The 19,690-nt window shown below is 38.4% G+C and overlaps 2 protein-coding genes across 4 annotated transcripts in view; one reads left to right on the forward strand and one right to left on the reverse strand.

Annotated features, from left to right (window-relative positions):
* On the forward strand, positions 1 to 10,339 carry ALKAL2 (ALK and LTK ligand 2). Of its 2 annotated transcripts, XM_072332747.1 has the most exons (7): positions 1 to 141; positions 335 to 488; positions 791 to 1,109; positions 3,524 to 3,577; positions 3,697 to 3,777; positions 5,702 to 5,767; positions 10,211 to 10,339. In XM_072332747.1, the coding sequence occupies exons 3-6, from the start codon at positions 851 to 853 to the stop codon at positions 5,764 to 5,766; spliced, it is 459 nt and encodes a 152-aa protein (XP_072188848.1). In that variant the 5' UTR covers positions 1 to 141; positions 335 to 488; positions 791 to 850; the 3' UTR covers position 5,767; positions 10,211 to 10,339. The 2 variants fall into 2 exon arrangements, with proteins under 2 accessions (XP_072188848.1, XP_072188847.1); XM_072332746.1 differs by lacking the exon at positions 1 to 141 and having other exon boundaries at positions 233 to 488.
* Positions 10,011 to 19,690, reverse strand: part of ACP1 (acid phosphatase 1) — a 24,670-nt gene continuing 14,990 nt past the window's right edge. Inside the window, exons 4-7 of one of the 2 annotated variants that reach the window (XM_072332745.1) lie at positions 17,633 to 17,694; positions 15,090 to 15,195; positions 12,533 to 14,278; positions 10,011 to 12,486 (exon numbers count right to left, since the gene is read on the reverse strand). In XM_072332745.1, coding sequence (XP_072188846.1) covers positions 14,201 to 14,278; positions 15,090 to 15,195; positions 17,633 to 17,694 — 246 coding nt within the window. In that variant the 3' untranslated portion in view covers positions 10,011 to 12,486; positions 12,533 to 14,200. The remainder of the gene's footprint in view (positions 12,487 to 12,532; positions 14,279 to 15,089; positions 15,196 to 17,632; positions 17,695 to 19,690) is intronic. The other variant, XM_072332744.1, reaches the window with a different exon arrangement.

The following is a 19,690-nucleotide window of genomic DNA, read 5'->3' on the forward strand; positions in this document are numbered from 1 at the left end:
GCCATGAATATTGCAGAGGCTGCTCCGCGCGTTTCTAATTAAAGGCCGGGGCGAGGCGCTCCCCCCCCTCCCCACCTCCCCGCCACCGCCCCCTCGCACCGCACACGCCCGCTGGGGACCGTCTCCTTACGTCGGAGAGCGGTGACTGAGCGCTGCCCGAGCGCGGAGCCGGGGGAGGGACGGGGGGACCGGGCGGGAGCGGCGAGGGCAGGGCTGGGGGGTGGGGGGGAAAAGCAGTGCGGCGGCGACGCTCCCGAGGTTGCCAAGTGGACTTTTATTGTTTTCCACCCACTTCCAAGTCGATACTATCTGCCGTCTCATGGCCATCCTATAGCCTATATAAGCGGTGCGCCGGGGTCGGCGGCGATGGAGTAAGGTGTTGGATGCGGAGGGAGCAGAGGGCCGGCAGGGGGGCGGCGAGCCGCCGGCAACCAGGACTCCCCGCCGCTGCCCGGGTGCACGCAGCTCGCCTCGGCGCGGACACGCAGGTAACGCGGTGCGGGGCAGCCGCTCTTCTTTCCCCGTCCCGCTCTCGCCGCTGCCGGCTGACAGCCGCCACGGAGCCGCCCGGCGGGCAGCGCACACGCGGCCGGAGCGGACGCGGGGCGGCAGGCAGGGGCGGGCTGCGGGCAGGTGCTGCCGGGCCCCGCGCGGCGCTGCCAACTTGTGAAAGTTGGGCTCCCCTCGTTATGCGACCTGCGGAGCGATCTCCCCGCTCCCCCCGATATCCCCCGTTTCACCCCCGTGAGCCGCCCGCCTCCGACCCGCTCCCGCTGTTGTTCTCTCGCAGTGAAACAGGGAAGCTCCCGTTCCGTTCCGCCGGCGCGCTCAGCCCGCAGGACAGCCGGCGATGAGCGGACTGAGGTCTCCTGGGCTGCTGGGGCTGGTGCTCTTGGTGCTCTCGGCAGGATACTGCAAAGAGAAAACAGACGGCGGGGATCTGAAGGAAAGGCAAAGTCTTTTAAATCTCATCATGGAGATCATTCAGGAATTGAAGAGGTACCGCCTGGAGAAGGACAGTGGGGTGCAATACTTCTCCAAGCACGACTACAGCTTGGATCGGAGGGAAGTGGCTGACTACGGAGGATACCAGGATGAGCAGAGAGTTGGTAAGTCCCAGCCCGTGGCTTAGAGCTCTGTCGTTCCGCGGGGCGTTGGGGAATCAGACATCAGGTTACCAATTTTAGACCGAGGATTCACCACCCAAAATACCTGCAGCCTCGCTTTGGTATCTGAAACTGATGCAGGCAGCACATTTGGAATAGGAAAAACTCCATTCACATCTGAGTCTCATACCCTCTGGATAATGTACTCATCTGAGCCTGACTTCCTGTGTGTGGGCTTTGAACGAAACCTGCTAACAAGGGAAAAGACTGCAATGTGTGAGATCAAAGAAGCTACGAAAATGCTCTTTCTCTTATTAGTTTACACTCTTTTTAAACGTGCCTGGTTTAAGTGATTCTTGGAAATCCCTTTAGTAGTGATTCCCCTGCAGGATTCTATGTCCATGCAGAGACAGATACCAGGAACTCTGTCATTTCATTGAACTTTTTGCCCAGCTTTAATGAGTCCCGTTTGTACTCTGAAGGGAACGCGTTTGATAAGCGGTAGGGAACTGCAGCAGAGTACTCCTCTGCTACCACAAAAGCTCTTGAATGCTTTGAGTCACTCCTTCGGTCTGTTCTGCTCAGCTGAGTGGCTCCTCTGTGACCTCCATGAGTTTCCATCTGTCCATAAGACACCCATCCAGAGCTGGATGTCCGGAGCAATCCGGAAGCAGTCATACCAAACACAGAGGGGTGGGTGGAGGTCTACAGCTCGGTTTCACGGTGTGCTTCCGTGCATCCAGCTGCAAGCTGATGTGACTTCTGCTGCCGTGTCTCGTTTGTTGTTCACTCCCAAACCCCTGGAGCACTGCTGCTTATCTTACTCCTCCTACTGAAAGTGACTTCCTGAATGCTTTCCAGCAGATGTCTGCTCATTTTTTTTCCCCAATCTGTCTTTTATTTTGCTAGTACGTTATTTATTTTGCCTTTATGGGTGACATAGAGCTCCTTTGTCCCTTTTCTTTACTCACTCATATTCAAATATCCTCATGATTTGCATTTGTTGGTGATTGGCATGAAAATGTCACTTCCCCGTCTGGATGATTAACCAAGATACAAAGGAAAAGGATTTTGTTCCATTTCAGATCAGCACAGCGAAAAGACGTTGTTTGGTGAAGGTCGAAAAGTTACACCAGGCTGAGCAGTGAACCCCCACATGCACAACTCAAAACTCAGCTCAGTTTTTGGCCATCCTACATCAGCATAAACATTTGGCTTATACTGATCAGTTATCTGTGTAGATGTTAAAACCAAAACAGAACAGAAACGTTGGTACCGGTGTTACTGACTCCTCCATCCTGTCATAACGGAGTTATTCCCAGCAACTCGGAAAAGGAACTCCTGCTTAAGAGTTCTTCATTGCAGTTTTGGCATCACTTTCCCAGTGAGTCTGTCCCCTGGGAAATTTCTGAGTGAAGCATGTGTGGTTTTAATGCTTTTCGTGACATAATTAGGTCAAATACGATAAGGTCAATTTTACTTACACTGACTAAAGTTAGAAGTAAATGAAGAATGACTTTCGAGAAGTGTCTAACCTCACAAGTGAATCAGATCTGGATGGAAATGTTCTCTGCTTGATATCTGATAAGAGGTGGCAGGGGAATGAAAAAGGCTGCTCAAGCATTTATGGTCAAATAAATAAAGCACCACGTAGGGTATCATACACAAGCAGCACTCTGCTATCAGCACTGAGTTTGTGACGGAAAGCAATCAAAGATAGCTGTAAATCAGGAAGACACAGGGAAGGGTTAGGGCTAAAATGGATTTCAGTAAACCAGTTTCATTTTGCCATCTGCTGAACACAATATGCAAGGTGGTAAACCACAAATACAGAGAGCCAGAAGAGAGCAATTTGCTTGGAATCATTTCCTGTGAATTTTATTTACAGCTTGAGGGGGGAAAAAAATATTTCCTGTAAGCAGATCAATCCAGTTTCATGATTACAGGACGGAGCTCATACAAACACACCTCTAACAAAAGAAATGATGTTTGCATAAGAAAACTAGAAGACCAGGCAAGGAACCAAACCTGAATTTACCTTTGGATCCTTACCAGTATTGGAATAAGCCATTTCTCAGTAACCGTGAATCAAAATTCTGTAGAGGTTTTAAAGAAGGTAAACGGGAAAATGCAATTTATGGAGAGCTGAACTCTGATTGTGAGTTACCTGTCAACACCGATGACTGCACATCTAACAGACATTACCTGTTTCCTATCACAGCGTGTTTCACAGTGGCTTCAAAGGCAAAACAAGTGTTTGGCATTTGGCCTACTGTGTGCACAGGAGACTGACTCCTGTACATCTGTCAAGAGGTGGTGGTGGTGGCTGCTGGTCAGAATTTATTCCTTTTTCCCATGCTTGCCAAGAACCATCCCCCTACAGAAGTGACTGTGTTGTTTTTTTTTCTCTCCCTCAGAAATAGTTCCCAGAGATCTGAGGATGAAAGACAAGTTTTTAAAGCACTTAACAGGTATGTCTTAATTTTGCATTGGTATCCATTTATTTATTTATTTGCATACGTCTCATAAGCTATGCTGTTCCTCCTGTGATCTATGGTGAGTCTTAAGTTATTTTTTCCTTCTATTTCAGGTCCACTCTACTTCAGCCCAAAATGCAGTAAACACTTTCATCGGCTCTACCACAATACAAGGGACTGCACCATCCCAGCCTGTAAGTGCTAAAAACAAAGGCTAATTTTCATAAAACAACAGAGGACTCTAAAGTAGAATAACTCTATGGAACAGCGGTTGTGACACAGTGGTAGAGTGTATGTCTTGCAGTGCTCTTCAGCATTAATATTACAGTGAGAGGAAATGGCAAGACAACTTTTTAAACTGTGGATAGACTGTGTAGAATGACTGTAAGTATTGATTCCTCAGCTATCTATGCACACACCTTTTTCGTTTGAAACCAAAAGTGTTTGTTTTTCATAGGAACACATGACTCGTCTCCCAAACCTATCATATGTAACTTCTAGTGCTGCAGATTCAAAATAGGAACAGGAATCCAGCTGGGGCTATTTCCTTTCCATTAATTATCTATGTATAACATGTAATGGTAGCGCCACAGGTTGCCCAGAGTGTGCAGGATCTCCTCTATGGAGATCTTCAGAAGCCATTGGAATGTGTTGCTGGGTACCCTGCTCTGAGTCTCTGCTTGAGCAGGGGCTGGACCCAGGGACCCTGCCAACCTCAGCAGCTATGTGATTCTATAACATGCTTTAAAGGCATTACATATTTTCATAGTTCAGTCACAAGTCTATCAGTCATGTTGACTTTGCAGCCCTTTCTCTTCAGTAAATTACAAAAACAAAACTTTCTAAGCCTTAGTGAAAAGAAAACATTCAAAACAACCCGAAACAGCTGATGGGTGCAAAGAAGCAAATTCAATTTATGATTATCTCATCAGTGTTGGCAGCACAGAGAATTTAAAATAAATCAGAAATCAACATTTATCACTCAGTAGACATGAGTCCAGTCTCATACCAAGATGGACCTATTGAATAAGATGCTGTTTTAGCACAGCCTTTTCAGAATGGAAGCACACTTTATTTTACTTGTCTGAGGTCAACCAGTTGGGTCAGTTGCAGAGCTGGGAATAGAAACAGGAGTTCCTGAGTCCAAGTTTCAAGTATTAATAAATATTTCAGCTAAATATATTTTAAATAAATATTGGGTAAGACCTATGGACTTTCTCCCTATTCATAAGGCCTTATATTAAGGATGCCTTGGAAATATAGATATTTACAGATAATGCAACGGTTTACATCGATGGAGATGGAATTGTTCATAACTAGTGAGTTTTAAATATTACCTTTTTCATAAGGATCACATCTCAAATATCATTTGGCTCTGTACTAACAAGTACTTCAAGCTGTGAAGCTAGAAACTAGTTGGCTTTTACGTCTGAATTAGCCTTTTCCTTCTGACAGGTGATATACTACCAACATAGTGTCTGGATAATGGAGGATAATTTGTACAAATGGTAATTATAGCCTATCTGTGCTGTGAGATAGAAAACTGTTAACATAGCATCTCTAGGAGTGTAGGTTGTTAGTTACCCACTAATGAAAATAATGCTGAATGAAAGTCAACATCAGTCACTGGACTGGACTGACCAGCATCTTTTTAAAGTAACTGTCTTCTGCAAACCTGAAATAAACAGCTCTAATGCCTCACACACAGTGTGACATTACTTTCTGATTATTTCTAATAACATAGCTAATGCAGGTTAAGCTTACTGTTCATTCTATGTTGTTAGGGTTTGAAAGACAACTTGAAAGCATCTGTGATGCTGCAACAATGTGGGAGCCAGCACAAAACTATTTTGTTGTCATAACTTAGTATTTTGGGTAGCTTAGTAGCATTAACAACTTAGAGTCACTTTATTCTGCTGTTGTGATCAACTTTCAGTTACAAAGTTTTTACATACTAGCTTTTTAAGTCCAAGGAACAGATTTCTATACTGTTTCAAACTAAGTTGTTCATTAAACTTCATTACAACAGTAAGCTGCACACCTTTATTGACTTGGATTTTTAAAAGCAAAACCGGTTACTTTAGTAATGTCTGTATTTATGCTCTTTTTTCATGACAGACTATAAAAGATGTGCCAGGCTTCTTACTCGGTTGGCAGTAAGCCCAATGTGCATGGAGGGATAAGGTAAGCTTTTCTAAGAGCAGTAATGACATTCCACTGAACAGCAAAGCTGTGGATTTTGTTTCATACGTGAAAACTCATAATACCTTTCTTTGGATAAGATATTCCTCTTTCAGAATATCTGGTGTTACTAGCTTAATCTGGCAAACAGTGGCAATAAATAAAGGCTACCCCCTACTGGAAGTCATTATATAATAAGTCCACGTGCATCAGCTGTTAATTATTTATATCATTATACAGTTAGCAAATACTAAGTCCGTTGTTATAGAACAAAAGACAGCTGTAGCTTATTTTTCAAGAGTTAATTCAGCATACAATCCCTCATATTGGTAGTGGCAGCCCTTTTATGCGTGCAGCTGTAGATCTACAGGGGTACATTTTGCATAAGGTAATATATATTAAGTAGCTACACACAAGACAGCTTTATAAATGCAGATAAGTACCGTAAAAGCACCTGCAGCCTGTAATGTATTAGCAGCATTGATGAACCAACATTAAGCTGCCCAGATTTCTTGGGATTTTCATGCCTGTGGTTATTCTCTCCCTTTTTGCTTCAATGTACCACTAATTCCTAGAAGTACTTTGAGGGATCTCAGCAGCTTCAGAAAGCAGTTCTTCCAAATGATCTGTGACCTCTGACAAAGGAATAAGCAACAACCCATACGGATTTGTCAGTAACAAACATTATCAGATACATTACAAGAAGAACAGTCACACAGCTACGTTATAGATATGTCAGTGGTCAGCAGAAGTTAATACACTTATTGATGACAGTGATGTAGCAGACACAACCAGCAGAAAATACTGAAATTGAAAATAATCTGCAAAGTGTGAGTCAACTGTGTCATGCTTGAAAAAAAGGCATAGGACAAAATGGAATTCATACATAGAAACACTGTTTATGAAAATAATCACTGCATCCAATTGAGGACCCCACACTAGAAGACATACAGGTGCTTCTTGGTCAGTCTGAAAAAGAGCAACATGCATGACCAAAGAAAACATAATTTACAAGAACAGCTAAAAGGAACTGTGAACTGGGAAGAAAAGATGAGTATTAGAAAACGTAATTGAGCTATTCAGTTTCATAAAAGGTTTCATAAGCCATTCTCTTTACCCAGTGTGGTTAAATAAGATGTAATTTGCTTACATTTGCAAGAAAGGATCCCAACTATTTTAAAAAATACTCTTTTAATGGCAAGTGCAGAGATAATATACTAAGTAATATACTAAGTAATTAGATGTAATTCAGCATTCTGACTTTATGCTAACCTTAACATTCCTGTTAGTATTTTCTGCCTGACTTCCTAAAGCAGCCCAGCTTCAAAGCAGGTTTCTAAGTTCTAATGACTGTTATATGACTTGATGTCACTGTTTGTTAGTATCACTCAGTAGTCCCATTTCTGATAAGTAACCCAGTCTGTACTCCTTGCTTGCCACTAGTTCCACCTCTGACTAGTTTTATTCTGCAACACCTTTCCCTAGTGCTCAGCAGAGCTATGCTGGACTCCTGTCCTCAATAATCCGCATTATGTCCTTAAGCCTCATTCTTCTCTGACTTTGCTAACAGCTTCCACATGTAATGTTTGCCCTACCATACAGGTATAACCAACAACTATTACATTGTCCACAATGAAAATTAGTGAGCATCAGGAACAAGATTCCTGAAGCATTCACTTGAAGTTCCCAATAAGGAACGTGTATATTTGCAGCACCAGACGAGGATGAGTCTGAAAATCCAGCCTACCTGGCAGCATTTGTCACAATCACTTTGGCTCAGTCACTCCTTTTTTCCCTTAAGTTTCTAGAGTTGCTTCTAATGAACAAGATAAAACTAGTTACACAGTTTTAAACTACTAAATACAAGACTGAAGGGTGAGAAAGGGAACTATAACACAAAAAGTACGTGAAAAATCTACTGGTTATTTATGCCCCAGAAAAGCAGATACAGCAAGCAATATTTTAAAAAGCAATAGAGACAATGTTTCTTGCTTAATAATGTACATTACAGGGCAAGGATAAATATATATACATAAGAAGGTCAAAGATTCTTTATAAAAATCCTAGTAAGCTAAAGCATACTGATAACTAACAATTTCTCTGGAAATAATTAAAAAACACCTGAGTAAACTTGTTAAGATGCTTTAACCATACTCATAATGTATGTTAGGAAAGCTGAAAGTACAAGAAATTTGGAAACCTCAAATACATAAGGACAAAACAAATACCATACTGGACGTCCCAATCCCGTATACCATACTGTATAAGCATTACTTCAAATCTTTATCATTACTATCAAATCTTTAAGCAAAAATACTGGGTTCTTAAGAACTTAAGTTTTGCTTCAAGTGTTTTCTAACCATAGAACAGCAGTCTTACCTTTCTTACAGTTTCTTATTCAGACTAAGACCAAGTGCACTGCAGAAACATCACAGACACTTTCATTTCTTTAAGGAAGTGATGTTGAAATTCAGATGTGAGTTTCGCGTATTATTCAGTGAAAACAAACTCTCTTTTTCTAGAAAGTGTAAGTTGATCCACCATATACAACTTCTCATGACATAATAAATCACTTCTGCTTGGTGGCAGGAAATAATTCTCAAGGAAACTAATTTAAGACTTCATCAGAACCACTGCTTTGAACTAAGTAGGTAGCCCGCACACCTGGTTACCACTGTGATATCATTCTCAGCTAAAACTCTGAATCTAAGACCCACAGACTTTGATCAGGTATCTGTGCAAAAGCAGGTGTAGTTCAAATAAGTTCAGTCAGTTCTAGTCTTTCCAGTCTTGGTAAGCTGCATTTTCCCATTAATAATGAACAGACTATTTATTAAATTCTGTGTTTAACTTGTCAGTTGTATCACACCCTAATCGGACTAAAAGCACATCAGTTTGCTTTCAGACATCATTTTTCACTTTAAATAGAGCACGGTATGGACACACATATGGAAAGCAGATCAAAATGCAAGACAAAATTTACCTCACTTTCCCCTCCAAGGCAGGACATAAAATAAATATTTCTTCTACCCACAAAGCCAGAGGAAAACTAAATTGTATTAAGCTTGCCTGTAAAATTATTACATTTCCTAACAGTTTCAAAAACATTGCAGAATTAAATACACGCTTAAATAATACTAACGAGTATTTCTGTATGCATCAATAGCTTGACTTTCAATGGGTTACATCAAGTCTGACTTTGCATTCAAATGATACCATTACAGATTACACTTAAGCAGTAGAAACTGTAGAGAAACTCAAAATATCAGAGTTCACATTGATTGTGACAGATACGTATGTTCAGATACAAAATATGAACATTACAACTATAAAAAGCGGCATCAGCAGAACTTAAGTATCAACGTACCCACTCCTGTTTTGTTCTTATTTTCCACATCTGACATCCATAAGACATATTTATACCTTTTTTCTTTAGCTAAGGTATTTTCCTTCAATAAGGGCATTAACTGGTGGTCTCAGAAACATGTGCAGTTGGGTAGACACTACTTGCAGCATTTTATGGTGACATCACTAGGAAATACAGTTGTGGAGAACATCAGTATAGAAGTTACTAGAGAAAGATTTCTGGATACATACAAATGGGGACGGCCATATTACATTTTCTCAGCTGGCTTAAAGGACTGGAGAGAGGGGCTGTGGTTGCCTTCACTGCCCAACTTTTCAGTTAACATTTCTACACCAGACAATACACGTGCATACACAGTGTAGAAATCTATAACTTTGTAACAGCGATTTTTAATACCAATGCTATAGAAATGGCTGTAATTTCATTCCAAGAATCAGTTCTGGGAAAAGTTATTAGAACTGGCAGCAAATTGACCTGTTGCAGCTTCTGCTCAGTTTGTGTTGCCTCATTATTTCCAGATTCCAGAAGCAATGGTTGTATGACTGAATCTCAAGAAATTACGTGTTTATAAGTCCAAATTTCTTCACCAACCAGCCCAATGAAACATCGAGGCCTTCCTAAATCCTTCAAACTTGATGATTTATTTTACTAAGCATTGTACCAACAGCTTCCTGATAGTAAGGCATTAGGAAAGAAATTTGCAATCTATTAATGCTATCCTTGTTTATTCACTTTTTGACCTCACTGCTGCAGATGTAGGTGTAGGGCTAAACTTACCTATGAGCGCATTATCAGCTGGTAGAACTGTAGTGTTTTCCAGTCTCTTCTGTCTACCTGAAATGAACCAGCGTAAAAACAAGAATGATTTCCAGATCTCAGCCTTGAGTAACAAAACAAAACACTTAATTTTGTAGAGCTACACACACGATTAGATCTTTGTGAAGATTTATTATTGAATCCTCCAGTATTATTTACTTATTATTTCAGCTATGATTCTCAACATTCTTAAATGCTTTTATTTAAGTATAAAAATGATTACAGACATTTTTTTTTTCTTTTTTTTTTTTTTAATCCACCAGGTACCGTTACCATTAAAAGAAACATCAAGAACCAAGAGAAGTGCCTTGGAAACCAACAGGGAAATAGAACTTATTACCTTTATAACATATTCCATTGTGAACAAGAGATTTATTTTTGCAGATTGACAGACTACTTCCCATAATTCTTTTAACATGTATTTTGTATGTTGTCAAGTTTGCAGATTGACATTCTCTTTACAGTAGCATAACTGCCAGTAATACATAATGTTCCATACTTTAAAAACACACCACAACTGATGTGTAATGCTGCCAAAAATTACATAAACACAAATATTTCACCAAGAAAATTGATGTTCTATTGCTTAATTCTACGGTTTTAAGGAATGTTTGTTAGCACATCTAGAACTACTAAAGATCTTCTCCACAGTAGTTGTGGTCACTTGATATCCTTTATGCTTATGCAAATTTATTAAAGTTTGGTTAAAACAAACTTGCATTGGGGTCACATTGTACCCTGGGAGTACTAACTGCATGACAACCAGAAATGTAATTCCAAGTAGAAATATTTTTGGGGACAGTGGAGCATGGATTTTTGTACACAAACACAAGCTGCCATTAATTTACTTTCTATAATAAATGTATAAAACATTCCAGCTAATGTGCAATATGTAAATAATGTAAATAACAGGCGTAAGTAATAAAGTGTTTGGTATGAAGTTGTCCTCCCATTTCCTTTCTGTTCACTGAATCTGATGATCGGATGCTATTTTCAGGTAGCTACATTTATCCACACGTAAGCCTCTTTCCAATGAGAATTTGCTTCAGTAAGAAAGAAACGAACACCCACCTTGGAGAAGTTCAGTACTTTGGACTGTGGACTTTTGAGGACTGACAGATCTTTGCATTAAAATCTCACAAAATGCTCAGACCACGAGGCTGCTCCGATTTCATACAGAATTCTGAGTTTCTTTTTCATGACAAATGGCTGTTTCAAACAAAATCCCTGCGATCAGACTGTTCGCATAATACTCATACGTAATAGGAATTTTAAATTAGTATGATTATTTTGGTTTGCAGTAGGACTGAAATCTGGTTAAATTAGAATTTTCTAGAAAAAAAAAGTACCATAAAAGGAAAATGGTAATTATTTAGTGGCTCAAATTAATAGAAATAGGTAAATTCTGTGGAAGTTCTTTTTTTCTGGATTTAGCAAAAATCATAGGCTCTAACAGAAGATAGAAACCATAGGGGAGCAGATTTTGCTTAGTGTTGGGTGCAGGTTTATTATGCAAGCTCAATAAGTCCAGGGGTTGGAGGAGGAGTCAGTTCTAGATCTTTTTTTCCCCACTCAGTATTAAAATATAACATTAAAAATGTAAATGTGTACAATGATTAATACACAAATTCTGTATCATACGTTTACTGTTTCTCTTGAAAGCCCAATAATAGTAAATGTCCTTCCTGAAGGCAATTCCTACCCCATGTTCACATTCTACAGATGCCTTAACCATACTATGTTGCTCTCCTCCTCATCCTCCAAAAGAAACCAATGAAGGACTAAACAAATTAATGAATGAGCTTTTACGTTCTAGCATAACTGATGGATTATGTAGCCAATAATGTACTGGCTGGAAACACAACTTGGGTCAAACCTCAAACTGCTATCTGAACCTGAATTTAACACAAATAGTTTTGATTTCTTACCATGTTAAAGAAAAGTTCCTAAGTTTAGCTAAGACAAACAACTGTATCTTCGCATCTCCTTTTTGTTACCCCAGCAGACCAAAGATACAGAGTTAAGACTTCTTAACTTCAATATGTAGGAAACTGTAGGTTCTATTTCTACTCAGTCACAAATGGGAAAGCACAACCCATCAGGCTCTTAATTGTCTGAGGTATATTCCTGTCACTGGCATATTTTAAATGGTCTTTTTGGCAAGAAATAACAATGGTTGTGCTTAAATACTTCCACTCCTGAGGCTACTGCATAAAAAATTCATTTAGATGCTATGTCCCTAACTGCCCATCACTTCTCCATATTTAAGTACTCATAAAATAAATGGAAAATGATCTTTTTCAGAGTCCCCATTTGACCTGTCCTGAAAGACTGCATATATTATCCTTCGTCCTGGAAGTGAAACAGCTGTTAATGTGCCAAGTCCTAACAAGTCTGTCAAAAAATCAAAATTGCTGGTAATCCAGTAATACACACAGATCCTAGTTTCTGTACCCAAGAGTTCCATCTACCACTTCCCTTAGTGTAAACAGGTTCTTAAGTTTTATGCCCTACTGGAAGCTTACCAAAAATCAGAGACCTCATTAACATGTTTTCTAGCTGCTTTACAGCAAAAAATCCCAGACAAGTCCCCAAGCAGACAGTGACAGGACAAGGGGCAACAGCTTTAATCTAGAAGAGGGGAGATGTAGACTGGCTGTTAGGAGGAATTTTTTTACTCAGGGTGGTGAGGCTTTGGCACAGCTACCTGGACAGGCTGTGGATGCCCCATCCCTGGAGATGTTCAAAGCCAGGCTGGATGGGGCCCTGGGCAGCCTGACCCAGTGGGTGGCAACCCTGCCATGGCACGGGGGGCTGAACTGAATATTTGAGGTCTCTTCCAAGATAACTCATTCTGCGATTCTATGAAATACAACCCCAATTGTAAAGGCTACAGTTAAATGCATAGTGACATTAAGATTTCTTCATCCCTAAAGGTAACAGGCTTCTCTATCCAAGTGCATCTCTCTCCCGGAAGGAAAGTAGATGACATAAGGAGGCTGCTCCTATTGGTTTGGAAGACAAATAGAAGAATAAATGCAACACAGGTAAATAAGAAAGCAAATTTTACAGTTTTACAGATGTGGTAATCCTTGTTCATATCAACATTTCCGTTATTCAAAATAAGAAAAGATGGCATCAGTTACATTACTGATCTAATTACATTTCACAGTCACGTTTCTGCCTAAGGCAGAAATTGAGGGTGATGTTCAGACAAGTAAGAATAGATTTTCATAATGCATTCCATTTCTTATTGTGCAAGAGCAAAACTTCTTACTTACTGACCTTCATATAGCTTCAAATTATATTACACGTAGACTTTCTTCGAATTGAACTATATTCTTAAAGAACATTTTTGACATGCTATCCATTCTCCTAAGTAAATATAAAAATATCATCTGCCGCTCAAATAGGAACTGTGATTACAGCATGTATTTGAATATTTTACTTCTGAGATATAAAATATACACTTCACTTTTAGACTTTTAAACTGAACTGTTCTATTGCGAAAGCAAGTGCTATATTACTTGTATGTATATCAGTGTGCTACAAATTGGCCCCAAGACCAAAGGAAGATGAACCAGAGAAGTCTTAGTGACCATTAGTGACAACTAGTTCTGAATTGACTTCATTTTAATGAGTATAAAAATCTATCAGCACAAAATGATTTCCTCTTTGCTAAATGAAGATTTAAACCTAAATAACAAACAGTTTTCACAGAATCCTGATAACAGGTTCTGCTTTCTTGACTCTGAAAAAGGGCTAAGAACAATGCCAGTGTTAGGAAGACACATTCCTTAGTTCACCAGACTCAGTATGAAAAAGCTTCATTCTGAAAGCTGTCTAATGATACTGGGACGACAAGCCTACATTAAAACACATGAACTATTATTTCACATACAGCCGTGGCAGGTTGGTTTCAACTAACGGCACAATGAGACAACTTCAGTTGACTCTGTATAGCGCATAAAGAAGCAAGACTTTTTTTTAGTGCTTCTGAGAAAGCACTGTAAGAGTTTACAGATTAAATTTATTCTCAACAAGAACTTTATTATTACACTGATAAATGAGAAAACGGTTGATCTACAACATCTGTTTTTCCAATTAGATGACAAAAACTACATTAAAAAACTGAAAAAGTTCTGAATCTTCTAAGGAAGCACAATTTTACAACTTAAATACATCAATCAAGGAAAGCTTACATATTTCAGGAGAAGCTAATTATTTTCTATTAGAAACAGAATGATTAAACATTAATGAGGCTTCTCCAAAAACGCTTTACAGCATCTAACACACTGCTCGTAAACAGTTTCAAAGTCCTTTTCACTCCCCTAGAAAAAACAGAAAGAGGAAAAAGAAGGTAAGAATAGTAATATTGGCTCATTTTGCAAATGTGTTTTCTACTGTCAATAATGGCAAATAAAACAACAAAAATAGTACAAAGACATAGTGACAGCATAGTGCATTTCCTCCCCAATCTGAAGAAGTAGATTTTGTACTCAGCAGTCCTGGGTGAACTTTGATTCATCATTGGTTTTGTTATTTGGTGTTGGTTTTCTTCATTCAATTTACAAGGGGGTGTTTTTTTTTCCACACTATTTTGTCATGTTGTTTCACTGTTTAACAAAGCACTGTGTGGAAACGAATATGCTGTTTTGAATCCACCTCCTATAATATATTTAATGCTCTCGATTTCTTATGTAATGTAATTCCTGATACTTCCCCATGATATTAACATCTTATAGAACCCCAGGACATCCTCATCCACTTCTCTTTCCTAAACTGAAGAATCTTAATTTAACTGGTTGCTCTTAGCTAATAGCGCTCAAATTCTTTGACCATTTCCTTGTCTTTGTCTCTATTTTTGCTACTACATTCTTTTTGCATGGAAACTGACTACAGAGGGTTTCACTGAACAGTCAAAATATAGATGGATTATCAACTTAGATTACTTAAGCAATAGATAGAATGAATAAAGATATGTTTTCATTTCATATTCCAATAGTTTATATTATATATCATCAGACAGACATAGAATATACGTATATACATCTCATATGTTATATCATTACTGTGGAATCTGGCAAGATTATATACTACACATACACAGCTTTTAATCAAGCTACCAAAATAATTTCTTACATAGTATGGATCTTCAATAATAAGTTGTTTCTGTGGATCATATGACCCAAGCAGTTCAATTTTGGCCTTGCAGTCTTTAACCTGGTTGCTTTTCCTCTTCAGATCTCTTGGGGAAAAGGAAAAAGAAAAAAAAAATATTAAAACAAACAAACAACAACAGAACAAAGCAAACTCACATCAATTTCTCTTCAGAATTTTTTAGCATCAGTATCAGATGCTCATGATAGTTTCTAGAGAATGCAGAAAAACAGTAAGTTTCTGAACTCAGTCAATTCTGTGGATTCTGTGCTGCTCCTTTTCTTGTTTGTTGTTACCTGTTTTGTTTTTCAGTTGAATACCAATGGCATACGTGAACTTACTGCTGACTCATAAAAAAGCCAGGACACTTGACTTAAGGCTTAACAGAACTTTGTGATAGCGAGTTTACCTACATCCCCAGATCATTCACTATTTTCAGTGTCCATCTTTAACTTGGATTAAATATAAATAATGACTACCTACTTCTTTTTTTTTTCAGAATTATGAACTCATGGGCTACAAAACAGTGTTTAAATGGGTATGTTGCAAGACCTCTCAATTATGCCTCTAATTCATGTGAAGTGCTTCTGCATTCAGTTGCATAGAATAGTAGATTCTTAAGATCTGCCTTGATTTGGACATATTGCAATATTTCAGCAATCATCTTCTACATCACCTTCCTCTGGTAAGGCATACTGGTTCTGAAACAGTATTTTCCTTGTCAACTTGCAAGTGGCCTCTATTATCCCAAATGTAGTCAAAATGCAACTTTCACCACCTTCAGATTAAAAGCTCATTACATAGTGGAACATATTCTGTATTTTATAATATTAGATCTTCCCATACCAAATGAGAATTTAACTTGTCCAATGCTTAAAAAGCTTATAGTGGTTTGCAATTGGTCATAAGTAGCAGAGTATTCTTTCAAATAGTTGTTAAGCAGGGCCTTTGAATGCATAGATTATCCTTCTGAATTTCACGTGGTCTTCAGGATAATGTGCATGTATCAAATGTAACATTCTCCTTAACAGATTCCAAAGTACACTACAATTGGCAATACTTTCTATACTTCATAGGAAAATAAAGTACACACTTCTTCACAAGCACAATCGTTTTTAAGAAACTAACTTCTAATTAATTATAATTAATGAGGAAATTAATTTAACGTAGTTTAGAATGACAAAATAGAAGTGAGAACACAATATCGTTTGAAGCAAAGAGAGGAGTGCTGACTTTTCTATCAACTAAGAAATCAGTGTTTTAATTTAGAGATTTAAAAAAAAATCTTTTTTAAAAACAAACAAGTAGCCCTTGTTGGAATGCTGAAAAAATTTTCAGAGGATAAGAACTGCGTTTGTCTGAAGACTGTCATCCTATGTATCCATCTGGTTGTGATGAAGTCCAACCACTTTCTTCAAGACTTCCAAGACATACTGAGACTTCGAGACATACCAGCTAATGAACAGGAAGGGGCCAACTGGTTCCAATACTACAGAAAAGCGATGTCCCAAATTCTTTTCTGATATGACAGGCTGATAAGACATCAGCACGTGGAGCCAGCTACAAACAAGCATTCTTAAGACAATGGTTGAATTGAGTGCACATTCAAGACGAAACTTAGAAGTGTGACTAACTCTTAATTCTGTTATAGCTGTGATGTTTCTTCTACTTTGCAGTTAATACATAAATGAAAACCAACTTCGGTACTAACAGTTTGAGAATTTGAATGAAACTATACATTAGCTACTCATTTCTTTGCCTGACACAAGTGTTATGTAAGAATAAAAGATGTAACAAAGGTCATTCAAAACATTCAACAATATCATTCCTTCAGATAAGAGGTGCTGGTCCTAAAGTAGTTATATGTTAATAATAATAATAAATAAATAAAAGCCTGTTATGCTACATGTTACTGTCTTTAAAAACACTCTGGCATTTCTTAGTTCTTCAAGATCACCCATCTCATATCTGCATAATAATCAGAAATTTTTCCAAAGATATCCATACTATCATACTAACTGGTTATTTCACCAAGTCTTTCTTAAGCTCAAACCAGCTCATAGACACGCAATTAAAAACATGGGAAACAGAAGCAAACAACAAAATTTCCCCAGCTAATGACTAAAATAATTTCTGTTTTTAAAAAGGAGGTGTGGGAAGCAATGCATTTAATTCTTTCAAAGATTTCAATGAATATTTCAGATCCTACGTGATCAGAAAAACAGTTTGATCTGAAGGCAGTATTTCCTCATTTATAACTATACAGGCATCAGTCACTCCTGTATAACACATACTAAGCTTCCTTTAATTTAGAGTAGCACATACTAAACAAATAAATCATGAAATTCTAACTCATGAAACATATAAGAAGTGCAGAATCCTTCTATCATTTACACATATACACACACAAACAAAAATACCAAGACAAGCTGAGCAATAAAATGTGACTTCTGTCTTCAGAGTGACTCAAAAGCTAGCAGTAGTGCAATCTATATGAATTTGTTCTGAATTTCTTCATCCATTACCTTAGATTGCTTTCATCCATACAAAGTATATAATCAAAGGTCTGGAAATCATCTTTAGTAACCTAGGATTAAAAACATGTACTTTAGCCAACAATCATTGCTTGATCACAAAGGAAAAAAAAAAAAAAAGGGAAAAAAAAGAAGAAATAAGTGAAGCGAGGGGATTGTTTTCATGTTTTCTAGTTCTAATTTCTTAAAAATAATAAAGAAAAAAAAAACAGGTGGAAAGAAAAAAAAAAACTGCTTATCTCCATCAACTCTTACAACTATTTAGGGGATTTTAAATATACTTTGCCACTTCTTATTAATCCACTTCTATAAAGGTCCCATGTAAGTTAACCTCTTTTATTAATACCTCCATAATGAAACTCTTTGAAAGTGTAGATAATGGCAGGACAAGGGGAAATGGTTAAGTTGCAGGAGGGAAGATTTAGGTTGGATATCAGGGGGAAGTTCTTCAGTGACTGCGATGAGGTGGTGGCACAGACTGCCCAGAGAAGCTGTGGATGTCCCATCTCTGGAGGTGTTCAAGGACAGGTGAGATGGGGCCCTGGGCAACCTGGTCTGGTATTAAATTGCCTGCAGTTGGGGGGGCTTGGAGATTCATGATCCTTGAGGTCCCTTCCAACCTAAGCCATTCTATGATTCTTTGATATTCAGAAAGAATAAATCAAAATCTATAGTGAGTTCACGTTATTTATGAAAGATGAAATTGGTGGCTGGCAACCCTGCCCACAGCAGGGGGGCTGGAACTAGATGATCTTTGGGGTCCCTTCCAACTTAAGGGATTCTATGATTAAATTTCAAAGGTTTCTTCAGTTTTGTCTAACAGGCGTCTTTAGGAATGATGCCCTAGAAAAAGGAGTAAGTAAGAGAACAGGTGCATTGCCCTGGAAACCAGAGTTCTAACCTCCAAAAAACATACAGCAGAAAAAAAACACAGGAAGTAACAAAAAACCTATAGGAATTATCACTAGATTAAGACCTTAAAGGAAGCATTTCACACGGGGTGGGGGGATGCAAGAGGGGGAAACTTTTGAAAATAAAGAGTTAATGATGAAAACTAATGCAGACTTGTTTATTTTCACTGTAAAAATATTTGCTGTATTCATGCAGTGCCTTTGACCTACAAAAATATTTTTACAGTGGAAATAGCTCTGTTTTCCTGGCAGCTCTACCAGAACCTCTACAAGCTTCTTCTGCTTGCTCCACAGAGCCAACACTGGCCCCTGCGAAAATAAGTAGGCATAGATTTCCTTATTGTGCAGACAGGGAAAACTTAAAAATCAAAGTGGAAACAAACAGAAAACAAAACACACCTGCCACACTTCCCACGACCTCTCTGTGCTTTGACAAAGTGACAATTATTACCCTATGAACCAGCATCAACACAAATCCAAATGCACCCCTAGACACAGGATTACTGGTTAGACTGTGCTCAAGTAGATATAAGACTTAAAATAACTACTATTTCAGGGGAAGAATCTAAAGGATATAAAAATGAAGGTGCATTCTGAGGAGTGATGAAGAGCTCAAGCAGTCAGCTATACAGAAAAGAAGAATTTTACATTAAAAAAAAAAAAAAGTATACAACCATTATTAAAGACCATCAATGGGGAAACACATCAACATTCCAATTCCTGTTAAGCATTTGCCTTCATTTACAGCAGGGTAGTAATCTCCTTTACTCTATCTAAACCAGAGATGTAGCAGTCCTCAAATTTATCCTGTTGTGAAACAATGTTTAATGCAACTTTCCTCTAATCTCAATTTTACATTTAAGACAAACGCTCGATATGAGTCATACTGAAATCAATTTTGGCCTCAGCATGAACAGAAGTTAAACTGATTAATGCATTTCTGTTCTGTGCATGAAGGCTTAGAGAATTTCAATGGGTGCATAAACATACAGCAAGCTATCTAAAAGTAAGACATTAACAAACATTTTTATCGGGACATATTTTTATGTATTTTATGCATATATTTACCCTTCCATTTAAAATTCACTTGAACAGTCACTGTATATGATTGTAAAATGCAACCGAGTTAACATTCTAT

Source organism: Excalfactoria chinensis, chromosome 3 (assembly GCF_039878825.1).
Source record: "Excalfactoria chinensis isolate bCotChi1 chromosome 3, bCotChi1.hap2, whole genome shotgun sequence".
NCBI lineage: Eukaryota > Metazoa > Chordata > Aves > Galliformes > Phasianidae > Excalfactoria > Excalfactoria chinensis.

Excerpts from the sequence above, each read along its gene's own strand:
- ALKAL2 (XM_072332747.1), top strand. The coding sequence starts at position 851 with ATGAGCGGACTGAGGTCTCCTGGGCTGCTGGGGCTGGTGCTCTTGGTG. Across the intron at positions 3,578-3,696 it reads GTTTTTAAAGCACTTAACAG|GTCCACTCTACTTCAGCCCA; the intron begins GTATGTCTTAAT and ends CTTCTATTTCAG. Across the intron at positions 3,778-5,701 it reads GGACTGCACCATCCCAGCCT|ACTATAAAAGATGTGCCAGG; the intron begins GTAAGTGCTAAA and ends TTTTCATGACAG.